Source organism: Cantharellus anzutake (assembly GCF_015039405.1).
Source record: "Cantharellus anzutake strain C23 chromosome Unknown EI90scaffold_169, whole genome shotgun sequence".
Taxonomy (NCBI): Eukaryota; Fungi; Basidiomycota; class Agaricomycetes; order Cantharellales; family Hydnaceae; genus Cantharellus; species Cantharellus anzutake.
Genome location: NW_024067119.1, coordinates 74514 through 94771, shown reverse-complemented (window position 1 = coordinate 94771; position 20258 = coordinate 74514). Strand labels below are relative to the sequence as shown.

Genomic DNA, 20258 nt, shown 5'->3' with positions numbered 1-20258 from the left:
GCATCATGGTTGCCCTTAGGTTGTGTCCCCACATTATGGCAGCATAGATTCCGTCGCCGGGTTCTACTTCGAGGGCTTGCCTGACATCAGCTTGCAGCGATTGGCAGGAGGAGGGGCAGCGGGACATGATGACCTTCTGCTGTGCCCAGTCGACCTCTGGGTTGTGGTGTAACAACCATGAGTGCCCAATGATGAGGGACTGCTGCCCTAAGTTCACTACAGCGAAGCGGGCACACTCCGTGTGTTGGCTGAACGTCAACAAGGCCTCCAGTTCCTCTGTGATGGCTCCGTTCTCATTGGGCATCCTGTCCACGTTGCGAACTGGGATGGGTTGGGGGAGCGGGGTCATCTCGAGCCCATGCTTCCAGATGAAGTCTGGGTTCACAAAGTTCCCAGTTGCGCCGGAGTCTAGCAGCGCCGACATGGCAACTGCAGCGAGGGACGGTAGGGCGGTCACCTTCACTTTCATATTGAGGGAGCGGGGGGATTGCTTGGCAAGCACATAGATGGCAGGTGGGGAGACGGCCACCTCAGAGGGTAGGCTAGCAGTTTTGGTGCCCTTCCTGGTCGAGGGTGCGATTTTCCTCTGTTTCTTAGCAATCACCCAGTGGAATTTGGACAGCGGTGCAGACTTGTGCATATCTCTGTATTTACACTGGGTATCATTGCTTGCAGGCGGCCGGGATGCATCCTTCACTGGTCGCCTTCTTGAAAATTTGCAGAGGGGTTCCCTTCCTCCCTCTCTTCCTCGTTCCCCTCAGGTGTCCCCATCAGCTGGCTCCTCAGCTCTTCTGCGAGTACTCGAAGGTCTTCCGGGTGCATGCGGTGCACTCGGCGGACCTTTGGGAGGGGGCAGTCTCGTGCGAAGTGCCCAGGGGCATTGCAATTGTGGCATAGCCCTCGTCGTTGGTCTGCCCTTGAGCGGTCGAGGTCCATTGGCTGAGGCAGCGGGGCTGTAGTCATGGGGGTAGTAGGGGTCACGGCAGGTCGCGGCGGTGGCCCTGGTGGCAGGTGCAGGAGGGTCTGAGAGAGTGATGGTGACGGTCTGGTGGGGGGAGGGGGAACTTGAACAGGGGGAGTCGGGGTTGAGTCACCTGGAAGCGCCGCCATTGGTTGTCGAGGAGGGTGGCCTCTCATTTCCATTCTGCCCAGGTCCTTGGCATGGGGCGCAGACAGTAGATGCTCTCATGGAGCCGGGTGTTGATCGCTTGTTTGAAGCGGTCTACCAACCCTACATCACCTAGCCGTGAAGCAGGACCGTGGATTTCGAACTCCTGGATGATTTTATCCACGGAGTCAGTGCCTTGCCATAAAGCGGTGAGCTTCTGCCTGGCGGTGGCTTCCCAGTTGGGGTCTTGAAACATGGCGTCTAGCTCTGCCATGAACTCATCCATAGTGATCACGGGGGATCCCACTGTCAGCAGCGCGATCGTGCGCTGTGTTGCCCATGCCCCCGCAGCTCCTCCTTTCATGTACAACAGGATGAAAAGGATTTGGGATAGGGTGTTGGGGAACTCCGTGGCACGGACATGGAAGTAGATTCCGCATTCCGCTTTAAAGCAGTCGAGGTCCTCACTTGCTCCAGCAAAGGCGGTGGGGGGGCAGCCTTGGGTGCTTTGGGCTTGGGTGTGGGTGCAGGTGCGGGCACAGGCAGGGCCGGTGGGTTCTGGACGTGGCTCTCGAGGATGGCCTGCAGTTCCTGGAACCTAGTCAGCAGGTCCTGGTACTGCTCTTCGGTCACCATGCTGGAGGAGGTGGGGGAAATTAGGTTGAAACCTTCTTCTGCTGTCAGGGACGGCTCGAGGGAGGTAGAGGTAGCGGCATAGCGCTTGGCACTAGCGGCCCGGACAGTGGCAGGGCGGTAAGACCGTATAGTGGGCAGCCCTCACTCAGGCTTACGTCCCTGTGTGGCTTCTTAGGCTGAAGCAGGAAATGTATTGTTATCAGGGTGGGAAGCTAGACTAAACTAGGGTACTTGCCTGAAGTGGGAAATGAGAAGAAGGTTACTTCTTCGGTCCTGCTTCGGCTTAGTTTATATACATGTGTGAATGGGTCACGTGGAGGTGCCACGTCACCCTCGGACGAAGCCGGGTTACCGCGGGTGGCTCCGCAGTCGATCCCAAGTGTTGGAGGGGAAATACAAGTAGGAGTGCGCGGCGCGTCCGGCATTGCAGTGCCCCTACAGGGGGCTCAGCGTCGGGCATGTCCATGCTACAAGTGTAGGAAAGAGAAAGAGAGATCATCTGTATAAAGATAGAAAAAAGGCGAAGAAGGAAACAAGAGAGAATGAGGGGATGTGTCAGAGACCAGATTCGAGATGAGGGAGAGTCTCCGTGATGGAGGGCTTTGGCCTCAGCGACTTATGCCAAGAGCGCTGTGCCTAGTGACACATCCATGCCCTAGCTTACTGACTGGCAATCAGAACTGAAGGGGGGTAACTCTAGTTGATTTTATTACTGGAGTGTAACCTATGTACAAGTTGGATATATATATGGTTACAACGAAGACAGGTCCGCAATTGGCGGAGCCGAATGGAGCGGGGCTAACGGGGTTAAACATTAGCCAACTGAATATTACCAACGAGTCGGGTTGCGGGGTTAGTGGAAAGGCAGGTGATAACCCAGAAACGGAAAGGAGGGATAGGTCCAAAGGTGGGCTCTGCAGGGCAGGCGAGTGTATTGCCCAGCGGAGGTGGGAGTGCGCTAGCGGACGTTGGAGCTGTCCGGAAGTCTTCAGGGCTCCATACTTAGGGAGGCATAGGTAATAAATTGAAATGAGGGGGTGGTGACCATCGAGGGGTACTGAGAGGATTGCAGAATATGGGAGCTCCGAGGTTAGTGAGGAAGGAGCGGAGTTAGACTGGAGGGATCGGAGGGACCGGAAGTCAATGGCTGGGGATGGATATGACAGGATGGAGGAAAGGAAAGGAGGTGGCGGCAGCGGCGGCGGCAGCATGCCCTGACAGGAGGTTGGTGTGGCTGTGGGGGAGTCGGCCAGGTGCAGGGGAGCCTAGGGGCAAGCATGGGAGTGAGCAGGGAGTCCTCATGGAGGATAGGGCTGAGGTCGGGGCTTGTGCTCACGCTCACATAGCGGTAATGGGCTCAGGCGGCATCGGGACAGGCGGGGAACGGGCCGGAATGCACAGCCATGACATGTAGTCTCTATAAGGCATTGTAGAAGGTCCTGCCACAGTGTTCCAGACCTGCAAGCAAGTCATACATCATGACATTGTGAGGGCATCAAGAGCGATGGGGAGTTCAAAATACTGTCAGAACCGTGTGAAGCTTCGCCAATGATAGCCATAGGCGACTGAACATTGGCTGCTAGTGATACAGGTGTCCTGCTCATGACTGAGCTTTAGTGAGGATTAACCTCACTGATCTCGAGGCTGAGGCTACTTAGGTGAGCAGGCCGGGATTTCGGCTTCTGTTAGAACCGGGTGGATGCAGACGACTCCGGAGTGGAATCGGAGACTTAGCGTGGAGGGACCTTGGCCTCAGCGACTCAAGCGGAGTGCTGTGCCATTGCTGTTTGTCCATTTGGTCCTTAATTTCACAGTAGGTGAGCAGGAAGTCTCTAGGGGGCATTTCAGGTCGATTTTGGACTGAACCAAAACGAGTATGTACAAGTGCCGATATATATAATGGAGGGGGCAAAAGCACAAGGGAACAAAGGGAAACCGAATCGGAACGAAGACATCCAAACGGGAACAAAGGGTAGAAGAAGCGGAGCGGTACCGAAGGTCATAAGGCAGGACCTGTGATACATCCAAAAGGAGGTAGAGAGGGCGAGGCCCAGAGGGGCAGGAGGATGAGGAGAAGTGGGGATGATGACTAACTGGCTAGAATGGGAAGAAGCAGTAGTCCAAATAGGGATGAGGGGTAAACGCGAGAGATACATTACAAGTGGCGAAAGTGCTGAAGGCGATCCGCAAAGCTTGGGGGTTGTGGAGCTTACAGAGGTTACGGAGGCAGGGTTGAATGTTACAAAAATGGGGCTGGAAGCACCCATTTTCGTCCGTTCTGGCGCAGGAATAGGGAAGGGGGTTGGACATAATGGTTTACAGGTGGTTTCACAGATGGTTTGACATGTGGTGTAACAGATGTTAGCACAGCGGGTTTTTGGTTGATTATTGATTGGTTCCACTCAATTACTATACAAATCATGTGACACAGAACCCATAAGAGTCTAAAATGGGAAATTCCCATTTCCATAACATTGAAAGTCCGAGGGATATTGGCAATGGTGTTTACGTAGTATGAGGTCACCAATGCAATGGACTAAGACTGAGGTGGAGTCAAAGTCTGAGGTAGGGACTATGACGGAGGCTCAGAGCAAAGGTACGAGCAGTGTCTGAGTACGAAGTACGGGACAGCGGCGGAAGGTCATAACTTGGCGGGAGGGTGGCGGAGGAGTACCAGAGGGAGGAGAGAGGGGAAAGGTAAGGGGGAAGGAGTGGCGGAAAGGAGAGTTGTCAGGTCCGAAGGTGAGTATTGGAGCGGATGGAGATAGGGGAGGAGAGGGAAGGAGGAGCAGAGGTGGTGTGGGGGGGTAGAAGGAGGTGTGTTGCCAGGACCGGAGGTGAGTATCGGAACGGCAGCGGTAGGGTATGACTCCAGAGGTGAAGAGGGTGGAGGTCCGGAAGTCGGGTCGGGGTCGGGTATGCATGGATATGACAGCTTCAATGACTCAGGGAGGAGTGTTGCACCTCATTCTCGACATGGTCCCGATACTTCAGAAGGTGGAGGTCTTACGGGGAACAGAGGGGGGGGGATTCTAGTTGATTTTGAACTACAGTACAAGCAATAGTTACAAGCTGTATATAAGCACTAGGGAACTGAATAGAGAATAAGTCACCAGATCTTGCGGAGATTGTGGGTGGAGAAAAGAAAAAGGTGTCACGGCCGTGCATTCCGGCCCGTTAGCCGCCTGTCCCGATGCCGCCCGAGCCCGTTACCGCTATGCGAGCGTGAGCGCGAGCCCCGACCTCAGCCCTATCCTCCCTGAGGGCTCCCTGCTCACTCCCCCACTTGCCCCTAGGCTCCCCTACACTTGGCCGACTCCCCCACAGCCACACCGACCTCCCTGCCCCGAGTCCACCTCTGGTACCGACCTAGCGTGACTCCGCGACATCGCCTACTCCGCTATGATACCATCGCCGCTATCGCGGCCCTACACCCCTTCGTTTATTTATCTGTTATTGTTTGTTTTGACCCTCGGTCATTGCCGGCCGCGGTGCGGCCAACCCCGCTCTTTGTTCCTATTTGCTTCCGGACCCTTCGGCCTTCGGCCCGGGTCCGCTTCTATTCATTCCACCTTCATATATATATCCTGTATACTACATTATAGTACCTTAGCTCTAATATCAACTTGACCACAACCCCAAGCCCTGACCCCAACAAGGCAGCCCCAGTAAGTTCGAAATGAGGGCCAAGAGACAACTAGGGGGCACAGCACTCCCTTTAGAGTTGCTGAGGCCAAATGCCCTACCCTCAGGCCTTGTCTGAGGCATCGCGGCCATCGCGGCCCTTAGCGGTCCGCATCGGCGACCTTCGGTGCCCGACCCCGGATCAGTATCTAACAAAGGAAAACAAACAAGAAGCACATGTTTAAGACAGCGAAGGTCAAACGTGACCTTTGCTGCAAGATAACAGGGTGCAGTGAAACATGGGACAAAAGGTTGTGGCACTCTGTGCCACTAGGTTGTTCAATGACAATTAGGAGAGGGGTCGTGGAGAAGTGGTGGGAAGTTGTCAGGGACAGCTCCGAAAGCGGCGAGGTCCCAGCGCGAGGGACTCGATGGGACAGGTGTTGGCTATGCATAGCGGCGGTCCCGTCGTGGGGTGAGCCTCCCTGACCACTTAGGCTGAAGTGGGAAGTTGAGTTATCATTAAAAGGGAAAAGCTATGGTACTTACCTGAAGTGGGAAGTTGAGAAGAAGGCTGCTTCTTCTGTTCCCACCCCAGGTGCTATTATATACATGCGGTCAGGGTCATGTGGAGGAAGCCACGTCATCTCCGCGCACAGCCGCACCTCCCCGGGTGTCTCCGTGGGAGATCCCGGAGGTAGCCGCTCGGTAGGCAGGAGTGTGCACGGCGCATGTGGCGATCAGGGGAATGGGGTTAGGTATGTAGTGGTACATGGAGAAAAGGGAAATCGACTGTAGAATAGAAATAGAGAGAAAGAGGAAAAGTGAGGAAAGAGGGATGGGGGGTGATAGCGGGGGAAGCGGAGTAGGGCAGTACGGTGCGGGGCACAGCGCGGGGTCAGGCAGGTGTGCCCTGACAGAAGTGGTTAGACAGCGACAGGCAGCAAGCGGAGTGTTCGGGTGTGAGAAAAGGTCAGGGAGGAGCTTGTCTGACTCCGGGGAACGCCGGGTCGTGACAAATTGTTAAAATGTAGGAGATATCGTGACATAATGTCTTCCCTTTTTGCCAATTTGTTTGCACCTCTCTCTCTGTCCTGTTTTACTGCTCACTTGTCACTTTTTCTAATTGCTTTGCACCTTCCATGCTGTTCTCATATTGAACAATAACAATGACAAGCATTGATGCTGAGATTAATATAATAAATTATGTTGCCAGCAAGGCAGGAAAAAAAATGAAGAAAAAATATGCAAAATTTGTGAAGATCGATTTTGACATTGTCAACAATGTCAGCGGCGATGACAACGGATCGGAAGACAATGCTGGCAATACAAATTGGCACTGCGCATTGTATTGTAATTGATCACAGGTACCCCAAGGCTTCTCGGGCCCTTCGGGCCCCTCCGTAAAACCAGCCATATTTTCCTCTCTGCACCAGGGCACCCTTGATACCATTTTATATTGATTAGGTCACGAGTAGTAGGTGGCCGGTGTAATTGCAGGTTCCGCGGATCTCCGGGGGCGCTTTCTGCCCTCCGACCTCAATTTCTCCCACTCCTCTGACCGTTTCTCTGATTCTAGAACACCATCAAAGTACGGTTTTAGGTCCTCGAGGGCTTGCAAATTCTCTTTAGATTTTGCTCTAGGAAAGTCCTCAAGGATACTCCGAGCCGCGAGAATGGACGGGTAATGGTTCTCGACATCCGGTGAAACCGCCTTAAAAGTCTTGGAAGTGCAACCATAAGCGGTAATTTTATAGTGGCGGTCATCTGGGAGCATTTTGCCTACAGAGCTGCGAGTCCTGCGACGTGTCGCCTTAGTGTCGATGGTCACAAGTGAATCTGTTGCTGCCCCCTCATCTCCGAACTCGAAAACGATCGATATTACTGGCATGGAAATGTCCGGAACAGTGATCGAGCGATCAACATGGCAAGCGACAGCCCGTTTGCGATTCTTGAATTGCAAGTTGATGGCTGATGTGGACTCCGGCAAGATAGTCGTGCTTGTGGGACCCATATGGACAGGAATGACAGCATCGATAGATTCCTGGTTATCTTTAGCTTGGAGGGCCATTCCACGCCGTAGTGCTACTGCCAGATTTTGGGCAGTCAACATTTCGGTATTTTTGGCCAGAGCGAAATGGGAAAAGCAGATATAAGATTTTGCAAAGGCCTTTCCCAAGGTGGGCACACCATCTCTGGCCGTCACCGAGTGGGCATTCAATATTATCTCGTGGAATGGCTGTGCAAATAGAGCCTGGAGAAACTCGAGGACGGGGACAGGTTGATGGAAACGTGCGGCATTTGGATTATAAGTGGCTTTGGGGGAGTACTTTTGTGTCAAGGCGAGATCGTGTGCAACGGTCACAAGAAGTCGACCGCAGAGTTCTCCACGCTCTCCTTGCGCAAGCAGTCCTTTCCCGCAACCCTGAGCTAGAATCTCTGGACCCCGCCTCTCTATCCCATGGCTATCGTTCAGGTACAATGCTGCCGCCTCGGCCAGTACCGGCTCAGAGGGCGTTCCGCTATGCATGAACTCACGATGTTGGGGAATGGCATAAACAACGCGCATGTGTGACTCAACGAGTTCCGCTGCCATCACTCTCGAGGCCTTAGTGGTCATGTCGAGGGTTATCCCAATGCGAACCCCCAGCGCAGCCACTTGAGAGTGGAACACTCTCGTCTCGTCCCCTTGCGCGATCAGTTTCTCTCCAGCGAAAGGTATAACAGGCCTTCCTCTGCTCTCTACCCAGTTTTGGTGGTGGACATACCATCTATTACGGATTTAGCCGAATCTTCCACAAATTGAGTGGTAAACACTTGCAAACTACGTCCAAACCCTGCCATTATACTGGGTTGGCACATGTTTTCGAGGCTCAGTTTTTTCCCCTGGCGTCTCAAAGATTGAAGAACTTCGTTTTCAAACACGTCGAACGGAAGCTCGGTGAAAGGGGGGAAGAGGCAAAGACCTGGAGCAACGCGAGCCGATGGATGGGAGGCTGGCGACGGTGCCAGTTTCTGGAGATGAGAACTCGTGGATAGAAAAACGAAAAAAACGGCACAATCTGTCAGCTCAGCCAGCACTATGCCGAGGTTATGATAGGACGAGCGAGTACGCATCGTATTCTGCTGACGCGGTGAGACAGGTTCGGCAAGTCGGTGAGCTTCATCAAAGTAAATGATACATTTGAGTTCACCCGCCTCCCCGGGGAGGGTTTCGACAAAGCGGGAACATGAGACCTTCATTCGTTGTATAGGGCTCTGGGTCCCACTGTCACCATGGGCACCATCTTGTGCTGCATCCAGCGTCGAAACTCGAAGCTTTCCAAGGAAAATCAGCATGTGGCAGCAACAATAAGCCCTCTAGATACCAACCTTCACTGCCTCAGCCGCCACAGAATCTAGGAAGCTTTTCCTGTTGTTACCAACTTTGGCATCGGTTCGTCCTTCGTTGAGATAATCAGTCCATTCAAGTGCTAGCGCTGCTCCCGTTTTCTTCTTCTTATTGAAGATGGGGCCGTCAAGAAGGTTGGTGGCATGTTCGAATAGCAAGGCCAATATAATCGCATATTCTACCTGCAGGCGATCATCGGTTTTCGATTGATGCGATTCAAAATATTGGCGAAACGCCTCGTCCGGAGGAGGGTACGCTGGCGAAATTAACGTCATCACAAATATGGAAATCCGCGATGAAACATTGCGCACTTCGGAAAAGAGGGCCAATGTCCTCGCGAATATTGATCGGAATCGTAAATATGGAGCGCGCGGCTTGCTCGACCATCCTGGATTTCCCCATTCCAGAAGACTGGATGACTGATAGGGACCAATTATACGGGGCCCTAGATGAGTTGGGACCCCGGCTTGACTCCCAATACGATTTCAACGTATTGATAAACAGACTGTCTGTCGTCCCCCGATACGGTTCTTCAAACGCCGATTGAAGACCTGATGCAACTCATCAGGCAGATGACAAACTCAAGACGAACAGTTAATTACCTCCTTCACTGACACGGGGCCGGGGCCTAACAATTTTATCCCCAATGCGTCGCACTTTCGCTTCCACTATCAATGACAATTATTGCTTCTGATGCTGACCGACACGCACCATACTCGATCAAGGGGCGCCATTCGTCCCGTCCCAGGGCGCTCACGATCAAATTTTTGCATTCAGCGAGCTCGACGTCGCTGAAATTTCCCACAATTGATGCCTGTTCGTCGTCATCAACGATGTTCACGCGCAACTGGCGCAGAGGGGCAGAAAGAATAGAAAAAACAGATAGAAAGAATCCAGTCCACTCTTGGTTTCCCTCGGAGTCAGCTTGCGATAGGAAAGCAGTCCATACCATATGGTGTATCTTGCTAGACTTAATGACCATATCCACTTGATCGTCATGGATTCTTGTGGAAGTGGACGCTGCAGCAGAGGAACTTGCCATCGTTGTGCAAGGCAAAGACGAACTCACTGTAAGAGGGGTCAGTCCGATTCTAGCTGGCTCCCACACTCACGTGAGGCAACTCAGGTTAGTGAGTGAAGGTGAGTGACGCACGCGTCGTTCGACGCGTTCAGCCCCCGATATGACCGTATGTTGCACTGTAAATAGGCTTTTGATCACTGGTTTGGGCTCGGCGTCCTATCCATTACAATAGGGGCCATATCCGGTGAGCACAAAATCCGTCGTTCACGTCTTGTGAAAATCGCTTCTGATCCGTGCAGCACCCCGTTTCCTTTCCACATCGCTCAAGGCCATCACGCACGAACACTCATTTGTCCCTGTCGGTTATCGTTGGGCTTTTGACAGGCCTCTCGCTGGTAAGGGCACTCGGGTCAAACCTTCTGCCTGTATCGACACCTCTCACAACACACCCTGCATTCGCCCTCAATCGCCCTACAGATATTTCAGAAGAATCCCCTCGTCGCAGCTAACTGAAGACCACCGGAGGCGCTTAGTGTGTCGCTGGTGCGTCACGGTTAAAGCACGCTCTTCAGCCAATCGAGCCTCCCGGACATACGTCGTTTGTGTGGAACGGTGATTGCTTTCGACGTCCCGTGCAGCTTCATAGCCCTTTTGTAGAGATATCCGACTAAGGAGGGCTGGAGGCTGCACCCTTGCACCGCTAGCGTCTCGTTGTCGTTTCCCTCGTCCAGGCAACACGCTGCAAAGGCCGATCTCCCACTCCGACCCCGTACGACACCCTTCACAGGCATAACCAGTACGAGCCGCCTCATCCCCACATTTCCTCTGAACGGCGCATTACGCGATACACATACCTACCTACCTACCCTGCTCCTCACTCGCGCACAAAGACTTAGATCTTGCTCTCTGTTGTGGGACATCCCCAGAATAGTAATAAAAGCTCTGTGTATCATCTACTGCAATCGAACGGGCGTAAACGGCCTCAACCTGCGGAATTGTTGGCAGTTATCGCAACCCTCTGCATCCCGTTTTCCACGCTACCCCTTATCCAATCCGGATTAGTGGGATCACATTCACATTGGGTCTGAGTAACCGCGAACTCCTCGGTCAGTGCTGGTTAATCCCAGACGGTGCAATCGGACAGAACCTGACCCGACGTGTACCCCCGCCACTGCCTACCACTCCGTGCCCAATACCCACATAGAAGAACCGCTTTTGAAGCTTCAGCGCCCTGGCTTTATTTCCCACTGCAACACGGACAAGCAATCGCTCCGGCTCACCTCGTTTGGTGTCCACCCTTATTGGTGTGTCCTGCAGCCACATCCGCATGGCTGTTCAGCTGAGCGCGCATTTCCTTTACAGATCAATTGACAGCGCGACCCGCGCGTTCTTGTTGAAGGGCCTGCCCTGTTCTTTGCTTTGACCTGAACGCGTTAGTTTTCCAAAGCAACTACACCATGCCGAGGAGATACAAACCTGTAAAGGCTCCCGTTTCTACTTCACCTGTAAAAAGTCGTCCATATAATTATAATAAACCTAAAAAACATGGCGATCTCCTTAACCCCCAACCTGCACGTTATCCTGAATTCTCAATGTCCAATGTCCATGCCTCAGCTCGTGACAACACCGCCCCCCAGCCATCACGACGGGTGGAGATAGCAACCTCCGGTGGCTCTGTGGTGACCCAACGCTGGGGACCAGGAATCCAGTCCACCCATCGGTGGCAGGTCCCAAATCGCCACGATCATGTGGGGAGTGCGATGCTGGCGTGCACCGACAACATCTCGACGCCCCCCTCACCGCAGGCTCCAAAAATGGAGTCACTCATATGGGAAGAATCTCCCCACTCTTGGTTGGAAAATGTTGCAGAAGCCACTATCCCAGGCTCAGACACCCCTTCATCCCCTTCGCCACCGCCATCAGCTCCCAAAAAACGAAACAAGAGAGCATCGCGGAACCCACAAAAGCAGGCAGCTTGGCTTCATTGGCGCGAGAACGTGATATATAAAGCAGTGGGAATCTACTTAGATTTGGAGGCGAAGAAGGCGGGCCGTATATCTCTTGGTACCCCTGGTGAGACGTTGTTTGATGAAAACGGATGCCTGTGCACACCGATAGCGTCGCTCTGCTCTCGTTGCAACACATACCTCCGGTTTCATTCACTCATGACGATCACATCCTCAAGTACGTTGGTATCCTGGCTTCTCTAATAGTGGTTTAATGACCTCACTCCAGGTGCCGTGCGGCGTACGTTTGAATACTGCGAATGTCCCTCCAATACCCTCCCGCTTAGCACCATCCAGTCCGGCTACTTTCCTGGGTCACCTGTGATACCTCAGGTTGCCTTCCATTTCGACGTCCTTTCCCTATACCTAGCTTTGAATGTGAGCTCGTCTACTCCGATTGCCTCCTTCCATGCCGCTTTGTTTGGCATATTGCGGGAGAACGGTTATGGATTCCCTGTCAATGTAAGATTCATTATTTGTGTGGCGTTGACATGTACATAATCGCACTTACATATAGGAACCCTTTCTAGGCCCGTTTAGCGAAGCGGTTACATGGTTTAAGGCCCTGCGGGACGTCGTAGAGGTTGAAACAGAAAGAGAGTTTCTCCTACCCACAGGCCCTGCGGAGCTTGATGCACCGCTATGTCTTGACGCGCCACATAAATCTGTAGGGCCTGACCATGACGGATCTGCTCACGACAGCGATCCAACGATCGTACCTCATGGCATGATATCTAGTGATCCTGACATGCCAGCCTCCACGAATCCTCAATCGTTGACCTGTGAGCGAACAAAGCTACTTCGCAACGCCTCTGGCAACAGTGCCAGCCCATACCTCCGCGCGAAATGCCCACAGTGTTTTGGGGGGTCAGTGTGGGGTAGTCCTGCCAATAAGTTGGTCCTCACATCTATTTCAAGAACGGGTATGCTAATTTCCTCCCCAGATATCCTGATGTCATTGTCGCTATGGATGGTAATATGCAACATAAGCAGTACATGTTTGTTGGAGGAGAGATGGTTCTTCCCTGGAATGAAACCTGCACATTCCTGACCCAGGCTGAAATAGATGAAGCTGCCCACCATGTCTCTGAGGCACAAGCTGCATCTAGAGGTTCTTTGGAATCTTGTCCTTCATCTCTTGTACCGGATGGTGCCATTGATGAATGCAAAGAATCCCACTGAGCCACAAAACATGAAGGGAAGTCAGCCTCCAAAATGGATACCTTCCGTTCAAAGGGCCTGATGGCAACTGTGTGCCATCATGATATTCCCCTCTTCCTATGTGACATGCACACTCCAGGCGAATGGCAATACTTCTCAGTTGCCATGCTCATCGCACTCAGCTGCCAACTCCCCTCAAATGCCACCATTGGACTGATGTATGATGTTGGGTGCGTTCTTGATCGATCCATGGCCAAGGTATGACTTCGCACACTCTGCAGATACAACCTCTGATGTTTGAGTAAAGTATAATCTTATCCCTGAAATTGCCCCCAGATTAAGCATCGCAGTTTCAGTCTTCCATGCTGTCAGAAACTGTGTTCGAGGTGATTGCGGGAAGCGGAGCGGAGTACGGCGGCGTAAGTAGTCACTTAGCTAATGAGCTACTCCGTTGCAAGGTGTCGTGGGGTTGGGACTTCGGCTTCAACAACTTGGCCAGAGCGTTGCACCACGCGTTCTAGGCTGTCCCGTATTTCACGTTAGCGGGAAAGACCTTGTGGCGACGTTGACTTAAGCGGGGATGAAGTTGAGAGGTGAACTTAGGATGAGAGTACTTGGGGGGAATTCTAGTCGATATTCGAACTAAGGTACATCGACAGTAAGCTACAAGTATAAATAAGAAAGGAGAACAGAGAAGGGGCCGGTCGGTCCGGCGCGAGATGGGAGCGGGATGGTAAGTATGACAGAACTAAAAGAGCAATGAGGACCAGGGAAGTGGAACAGAAGAAATGAATGGAACAGAGGACAGCGAAGTTGGGAGGCAGAATGAATAGGCCGACAATCTAGGCGCGCGGATCAGAATGTCAATATACGAATAGATCAAATGTCAATAAAGGAATAACCAATTGTCAATAAAGGAATAAACCAAATGTCAATAAGGAGCAGATCAGCGGTGACCATAACAACCGCTAGTTAGTTAAGCGAATGAATAAGAATAAAACAGTATTGGCTGAATGGCTGAGGAACTCTAAGTGGTGGTGTCATATCCGTGCATACCCGACCCTGACCCGACTTCCGGACCTCCACCCTCTTCACCTCCAGAGTCATACCCTACCGCTGCCGTTCTGATACTCACCTTCGGTCCTGGCAACACACCTCCTTCTACCCCCCCATGCCACCTCTACTCCTCCTTCCCTCTCCTACCCTATCTCCGTCTGCTCCGATACTCACCTCGGACCGAACACCGCCCCTCTCGCCACCCTCCTACTACTCCTCCTCCTCCTACTCCGCTCCTCCTTCACAACACCTCCACCCTCCCGTCACCCTCCTATGCTTCCCCCATCCACTCCGATACTCACCTTCGGACCTGACAACTCTCCTTCCTGCCACTCCTTCCCCCTTACCTTTCCCCTCTCTCTGTCAGAACCGTGCGAATCTTCGCCGATGGTAGCCATAGGCGACCGAGCGTTGCCCGCTAGTGGAATAGGCGTCCTACACACGACCGAGCTTTAGCGAGGAATAAACCCCACCGATCTCGAGGCCGAGGTTACTTAGGCGAGTGAGCCGGGATTTTGGCTTCAACGACTCGAGGAGGAGCGTTGCGCCTCGTTCTCGACGCGGTCCCGATACTTCAGAAAGTCGGAGGTCTCACGGGGGACAGAGGTAAGCTTAGGGGGTGAATTCTAGTTGATTTCGAACTACAGTACAAGCATTAGTTACAAGCTGTATATAAGCGCTAGGAAACTGAATGGAGAATAAGTCGCCAGATCTCGCGGAGATTGCGGGCGGAGAAAAGAAGGAGGAAAACAAACAAAGAGCACGTGTTCAAGACAGCGAAGGTCAAGCGTGACCTTCGCCGCGAGGTAACAAGGTGCGGCAAAACATGGGACAACAGGTCGCGGCGCTCTGTGCCGCTAGGTCGTTCAACGACAATCAAGAGAGGGGTTGTGGAGAGGCGGCGGGAAGTGGTTAGACGGCGACGGGCGGCAAGCGGAGTGTGCAGGGAGTGTTCGGGCGTGGGAGAGGGTCAGGGAGGAGGTCGTCTGGCCCCGGGGAACGCCGGGTCATGACACTCTCCTCCCTCTGGTACTCCTCCACCACCCCCCCACCAAGTTACGACCTTCCACTGCTGTCCCGTACTTCGTACTCAGACACTGCTCGTACCTTTGCTCCGAGCCTCTGTCATAGTCCCTACCTCGGACTTTGACTCCACCTCGGTCTTAGTCCATTGCATTGGTGACCTCATACTACGTAAACACCATTGCCAATATCCCTCGGACTTTCAACCCCGCCTCTGTAACCTCCGTAACCTCCATAACCTCCGCAACCCCCAAGCTTTGCAGATCGCCTTCGGCACTTTCGCCGCTTGTAATGTATCTCTCACGTTTACCCCTCATCCCTATTTGGACTACTGCTTCTTCCCATTCTAGCCAGTTAGTCATCATCCCCACTTCTCCTCATCCTCCTGCCCCTCTGGGCCTCGCCCTCTCTACCTCCTTTCGGACGTATCACAGGTCCTGCCTTATGACCTTCGGTACCGCTCCGCTTCTTCTACCCTTTGTTCCCGTTCGGACGTCTTCATTCCGATTCGGTTTCCCTTTGTTCCCTTGTGCTTTTGCCCCCTCCATTATATATATCGGCACTTGTACATACTCATTTTGGTTCAGTCCGAAATCGACCTGAAATGCCCCCTAGAGACTTCCTGCTCACCTACTGTGAAATTAAGGACCAAATGGACAAACAGCAATGGCACAACGCTCCACTTGAGTCGCTGCTATGGGGCCATAGAACGGGAACCACTATCGGCGCCGCTAAGCGATGGGCAATGGCGCGATTAATGGGCACGAGTAACGGGTGCAAGAATGGGGGTGCAGAAAGTGGTAGAGGGGCAGGGACTTTGCAGGGCTGTGACACATGCTTATGCCCATCAATTCTGTTGTTAAATCGCATTCCACCCATGGAAATGCAACAGGTTTGGGAAGTCAAACAGGGAAGGGAATGAGCGGTTATGGTCCTCAATGGTTGACATGATAGCGCCTGAACACATGATGAGTGTGAGTCCCGACATGCCCTATACCGTTCGCTCCACAAGCCCGGTCTGATGCAATGTTGCTCCGGAAATATAGCCGGCAAAACGGATTGCAACTATTGACAGCAAAATCAAGCTAATTGCATCCCGTGGTTGAGACCATCTCGCTTCGTTGGCAAGGTCTAAAATGGCCACCATTCTTCATGAGGAGGCACTTTCGACTGAACTTCTCCAAGATTTGAATAATAGTGGATTCACGACTCGTTTTCTTCAATCCCAGTGGGAAGAGCAAAAGTCTTTGCAGCTCTCCGTTCGGGCTTGTATGCACATTTCCAATCCCACATTCGGTGTTGGCTTATGCTGTTATGTCCTAGACAATGACCAAGCTGAATGAAAAAGTTCGCAAAACTTTTGGAAGCTGAACGGTTGGCTCAGGCACATTCGGATGCATTGGAAGCCATAAAGAAGGAGCTGGATCGTATCATCCTGATACGAACAATGGCCGATAGTTCTACCGATCTCAAGGAGCATTTCAAAGCTGCTCAGCATCTGCAGGAGTTACATGATGAATCCCAAAGATGCTTGCGCAATTTGACTGCCCAAATTGGTCTGTCCGATCTGAAACTTCCGCGAAATCCATCTGGCCCAGAAAGGGACTACATCGAGAAATATATTCTAGCCCGGTTCCACAAACATTCTATACTTATCCACTTAGCCAAGTACCAGGATGAGATGAACCCTGTTCGAAGCTCCCAATGGTGTGGAGGGCGGCTAGTTGCAAAAGTCGGTAAGCCTTCTCCCACTTGAGGTGAATGATGCTGTAGTTAAGAGCCCATCTGGTACTTTAAGGATACTCGAGGATGGTCTCAGTGTTTAGTAGTGCAAATGACCGTGCCCGAACCATTTCTGCCCATGTTGCACAATATAACAAGCTTGTCAACAGCCTCAAACATTCCATCAGACCATCCTGGTTCCCAGACTCTCAAGTGCATGCGAAAATGAATGTCAAAGAGGTGCTCAATATGGACCCCTGTGATGAACGATGGACTAAGATGTGGGAGAGCCTGTGGAACTCCAACTGGTCCCTGGATGAGAAACCACTGGCCTTCATCATCAATCAGCAGGTTCGCCACAGGATAGCAGCGATGCTATCACTTGCTCATATTGAGGAAGAAAAGTGCAGGCTTGCCTGAGAAGGACTTAATGCATGTACCTGGATTGTCCAATCGGTGGACTTGTTGATTTGAATAATGGACAATATCCATCGTATGTCACATAAGTTCCACTGATTACCTGTATTGCTAATCTTCTTTTTCGATCCCAGCCCTATTCAACCACTGATTGCAACTACGCTTAAGGTTGTCCCTCAAATGCCATGATACGATCGTAAACGGTCCATTTCCCAACATCAATCTATGGCGTGCATCAGCACACTATCTACTCACAAACTTAGAGCATCCCGATGCCAATGCTATGCCAAGTACCACTGAATATTCTTCCTTCCACCTTCTCCCACCTTCTCCCACCACTCTACCCTCAGAAAGTAATGACATTGACCCTGAAGACGATGCTGAGGCCAGAAACGAGCTAAGTGCCCTTAATGGGCTTATTAGGATGAGTCCTGAGCCGGACATAGATGCTGATCATGCTGACCCCGACCTGCCTACCAATGCAGCTAGTGGCCTGGGAAATGCTCTCGACCCTGAGGTGGCCCCAAGCCATGTAGATGACATGCTAGAAGCAGGGCCAGATGGCGCAATTGACCTTGCGGGGAATGTCGAAACATTCAGCGAGCCTCTTGCCAATTTGGCTCCACCTCCTATGGCTATTTGGCATAATCAATCAGGAGATGCAAATAATTCCAGCAGTAATGAGAACATCGAAGAGATGTTCTGGAATCAGAACCCTTGTCCTCAGAGCCTTCCCCCGATTCCAATGATCTTTGATGTTATATGCTCACCCAGCAAATCCTCTCAGCAACAAAAGCCAACAAAAATTTGGAAGGAAATAATGGAGTTGTATTTGCCTAAAGAATCAGGAAGAGTGAGAATTCCCCTGGCCTCCCACCACTCATCCCACTGATGCTCCATTAGATGGTGAAACAAGATGGCCAGACAAGATACTACAAACACATCACAATCTTCCCTGATGCACTAGTAACGGCCAATCACTGGCTGCTGATTGTCAGGGCAATAGCCCCGAACCCCGAGTCATATGTAAATTAGATACATATAGTCACGTGGGTAAGCGGGAACCTCCGGGTAACTGCTTACACACCACCATAAAATACACATTCTTGTATCACTTACGGCTTTGTGTGCTGAGCTACCCAAAGACCTCACACTTTTTTAAGTGTATGAGGTGTGTTTTACAACACAACCCACAACAACTACATAATTTTAACTTCTGACTCGGTAGCACGTATGGCACCTAAACATGCCCGCAAGGGCAAAGTCGCATCTGCAGCGACACTAAAAAGAAATGAGTGGTTTATTAAGAAACCGCAATCTCCCATGATGAGAGATTCAAACCAAAAGCCATCGTCAGATGACGACAAGGATCAACATGATCCGGCATTAGCAACCACCTCAGGGCTGGTCCCTGAAGGTTTTAGAAACTTATGTGGAGTAAGTGTGGGGCCAAATACCCCCAGAACTCCATGACATCCCGATCTAACCCAAGCTGGGGAAGATCCCTCACCTCCACACAAGGTGATCAACTTGCGCGAAAAACGTGTAAGTGCCGAACGATCAGCCCAAAAAGCTGATCGGATAGAGTTGCAGGAAACTCCAGGGCCTCACTATCCCCTGGAGTCCCCCCTCACGTCCCCAAGTCAAGCCCCAAAGGCAGACAAAGGGAAACAAAGGGAAGAGCCCCTGCGTTGGCTATCCGAAAAACTACTGGACTTGTTCCAGGTTCCATCTGAATGGAGGACGGAAAGTGAAGACCAACTTCTTCTCAGGCTAAAAGCCCGAGAAGGTGCGAAGATACACCCTGAGAGCAGGATCTCCCAGAGCACGGAAGCTCCAAAAGAACTTCCGCTGTTTACACTCCCACACACCATGCCAGACAAGGCAAGGTCACCAACCTCGGAGGAGGTCTCCGAGATAATGAAGAGGAGGCGAACTGAAATGAGGGAGTTCGCTGAGGAAGCCTTACATAAAAGTAAGGAAAAACCAGCAAACAGACCCCTCTATGAAAGGGAAGCACCCTCCGCAACGGCCTTGCCTAAACAAAGCAAGCATGGAGTGTTCACTCCAAGAACCCATTCTGGAACCCCCAGAAGTGGAAATGTCAACTGGGGAGAGTCTCTGCTTGCCCAACCAGACTTCCTCCTGGAAAACCAGGAATCGTGCATAATAAACATGATAAACTCAATCCAAAAAAAGATCGAGGAAATGAACCATAATAGTATGGCTCGTCTAGAGATAACTCTAGAAAGAATGGCCAACACAATAGACGCGTTGACTGAAAAAATCAGCAAACAAACAGACTTGCTGAAGGAAATAAATTTCTCACAAAAAAGTGAGGAAACAAATAAACACCCCTGGACCACAGTCCAGGACATAAATAGAACTCGTGAAAAATTCACGAAAAGAACCACCAGTGAAAGCACACTGGAATATCATCAGTGACTCGACAGAGACGCTAAGGAGATCCTTCTCCCAAGGATAGGAGAAGACGATGCCGAAAGAAGGCATCATTCAGAGATTAGGAGGAGAATTGGCATGTACCAAAGGTTCGGCCAAACGTCCACTTATGACGGACCTCTCGAACAGAGAGGTAACTCAATCACACCCTCTCAAAACAATGAGAGAATACAAATACAACTTCAGGCAAATTCGCCTGAAACCAAAGAAATGCTGCAAGGAAGATTTCCCCCAGCAAAAACCCCCCCAAAGGAGAGATCTCCATTGGATAGCGACCCCACGAAGGCAGGGGAGCAAGAAGAGTACCTGGAGAAATGGTACAAAAAGGCCATAAGAATGGCCGAAGTGAGAATACTCACTCCCTACCCAGAAGGAGTGAAGCCTGAAGCCCTAAAGAATGGGCCGGCATTCCCTGACAAGAAATGGTCAGGGGAGAACGACATGGAATTGTTCTGGCAGTGGTTCACAGAACTACTGGGATTCCTCGCCTCGCGAGGATGCAAAGGTCCCCAATTCAACGAAGTCCACCTGGACTGCTTGATTTGTGGATTAGGGGGGCCCGCGTTCGACCTCGGAATTAGACTCCGAGACGAAACTCTCCTCAGAGGAGACGAGGGCATGTTCCTCGAAGTT

At 51.8% G+C, this 20258-nt stretch overlaps 5 protein-coding genes across 5 annotated transcripts; 3 read left to right on the top strand and 2 right to left on the bottom strand.

Annotated features, from left to right (window-relative positions):
* Positions 1–6509: 6509 nt before the first annotated feature.
* EI90DRAFT_3092030 (uncharacterized protein) lies at positions 6510–9924 on the bottom strand. Its single transcript, XM_039062428.1, has 6 exons — positions 9471–9924; positions 9362–9415; positions 9071–9310; positions 8741–9015; positions 8190–8686; positions 6510–8139 (listed from the first exon to the last, which is right to left on the bottom strand). Exons 1-6 carry the CDS (start codon positions 9799–9801, stop codon positions 6837–6839), a joined length of 2700 nt encoding a protein of 899 aa, XP_038908279.1. The 5' UTR covers positions 9802–9924; the 3' UTR covers positions 6510–6836.
* Positions 9925–11011: 1087 nt separating this feature from the next.
* Positions 11012–12224, top strand: EI90DRAFT_557967 (uncharacterized protein). Its single transcript, XM_039067794.1, has 2 exons — positions 11012–11084; positions 11143–12224. The coding sequence occupies exon 2, from the start codon at positions 11238–11240 to the stop codon at positions 11988–11990; it is 753 nt and encodes a 250-aa protein (XP_038908278.1). The 5' UTR covers positions 11012–11084; positions 11143–11237; the 3' UTR covers positions 11991–12224.
* A 176-nt stretch (positions 12225–12400) lies between these two features.
* On the top strand, positions 12401–13139 carry EI90DRAFT_557978 (uncharacterized protein). The gene is made up of 2 exons (XM_039067795.1): positions 12401–12680; positions 12731–13139. The coding sequence occupies exons 1-2, from the start codon at positions 12514–12516 to the stop codon at positions 12966–12968; spliced, it is 405 nt and encodes a 134-aa protein (XP_038908277.1). The 5' UTR covers positions 12401–12513; the 3' UTR covers positions 12969–13139.
* A 3476-nt stretch (positions 13140–16615) lies between these two features.
* On the bottom strand, positions 16616–17181 carry EI90DRAFT_3092018 (uncharacterized protein; the record flags this gene model as incomplete). Its single annotated transcript, XM_039062427.1, has 2 exons — positions 16616–16762; positions 16816–17181. A coding segment is annotated over one exon (267 nt), but the record flags the coding sequence as incomplete, so codon positions are not given.
* A 152-nt stretch (positions 17182–17333) lies between these two features.
* EI90DRAFT_3294515 (uncharacterized protein) lies at positions 17334–18157 on the top strand (the record flags this gene model as incomplete). Its single annotated transcript, XM_039067434.1, has 2 exons — positions 17334–18018; positions 18069–18157. Coding segments are annotated over exons 1-2 (657 nt in total), but the record flags the coding sequence as incomplete, so codon positions are not given.
* Between the last annotated feature and the right edge of the window lie 2101 nt (positions 18158–20258).

Excerpts from the sequence above, each read along its gene's own strand:
- EI90DRAFT_3092030 (XM_039062428.1), bottom strand. The coding sequence starts at position 9,801 with ATGGCAAGTTCCTCTGCTGCAGCGTCCACTTCCACAAGAATCCATGAC. Across the intron at positions 9,016-9,070 it reads CATTGGCCCTCTTTTCCGAA|CGTACCCTCCTCCGGACGAG; the intron begins GTGCGCAATGTT and ends TAATTTCGCCAG. Across the intron at positions 8,140-8,189 it reads GCAGGGTTTGGACGTAGTTT|ATGGTATGTCCACCACCAAA; the intron begins GCAAGTGTTTAC and ends AATCCGTAATAG.
- EI90DRAFT_557967 (XM_039067794.1), top strand. The coding sequence starts at position 11,238 with ATGCCGAGGAGATACAAACCTGTAAAGGCTCCCGTTTCTACTTCACCT.
- EI90DRAFT_557978 (XM_039067795.1), top strand. The coding sequence starts at position 12,514 with ATGATATCTAGTGATCCTGACATGCCAGCCTCCACGAATCCTCAATCG. Across the intron at positions 12,681-12,730 it reads TGGGGTAGTCCTGCCAATAA|ATATCCTGATGTCATTGTCG; the intron begins GTTGGTCCTCAC and ends TTTCCTCCCCAG.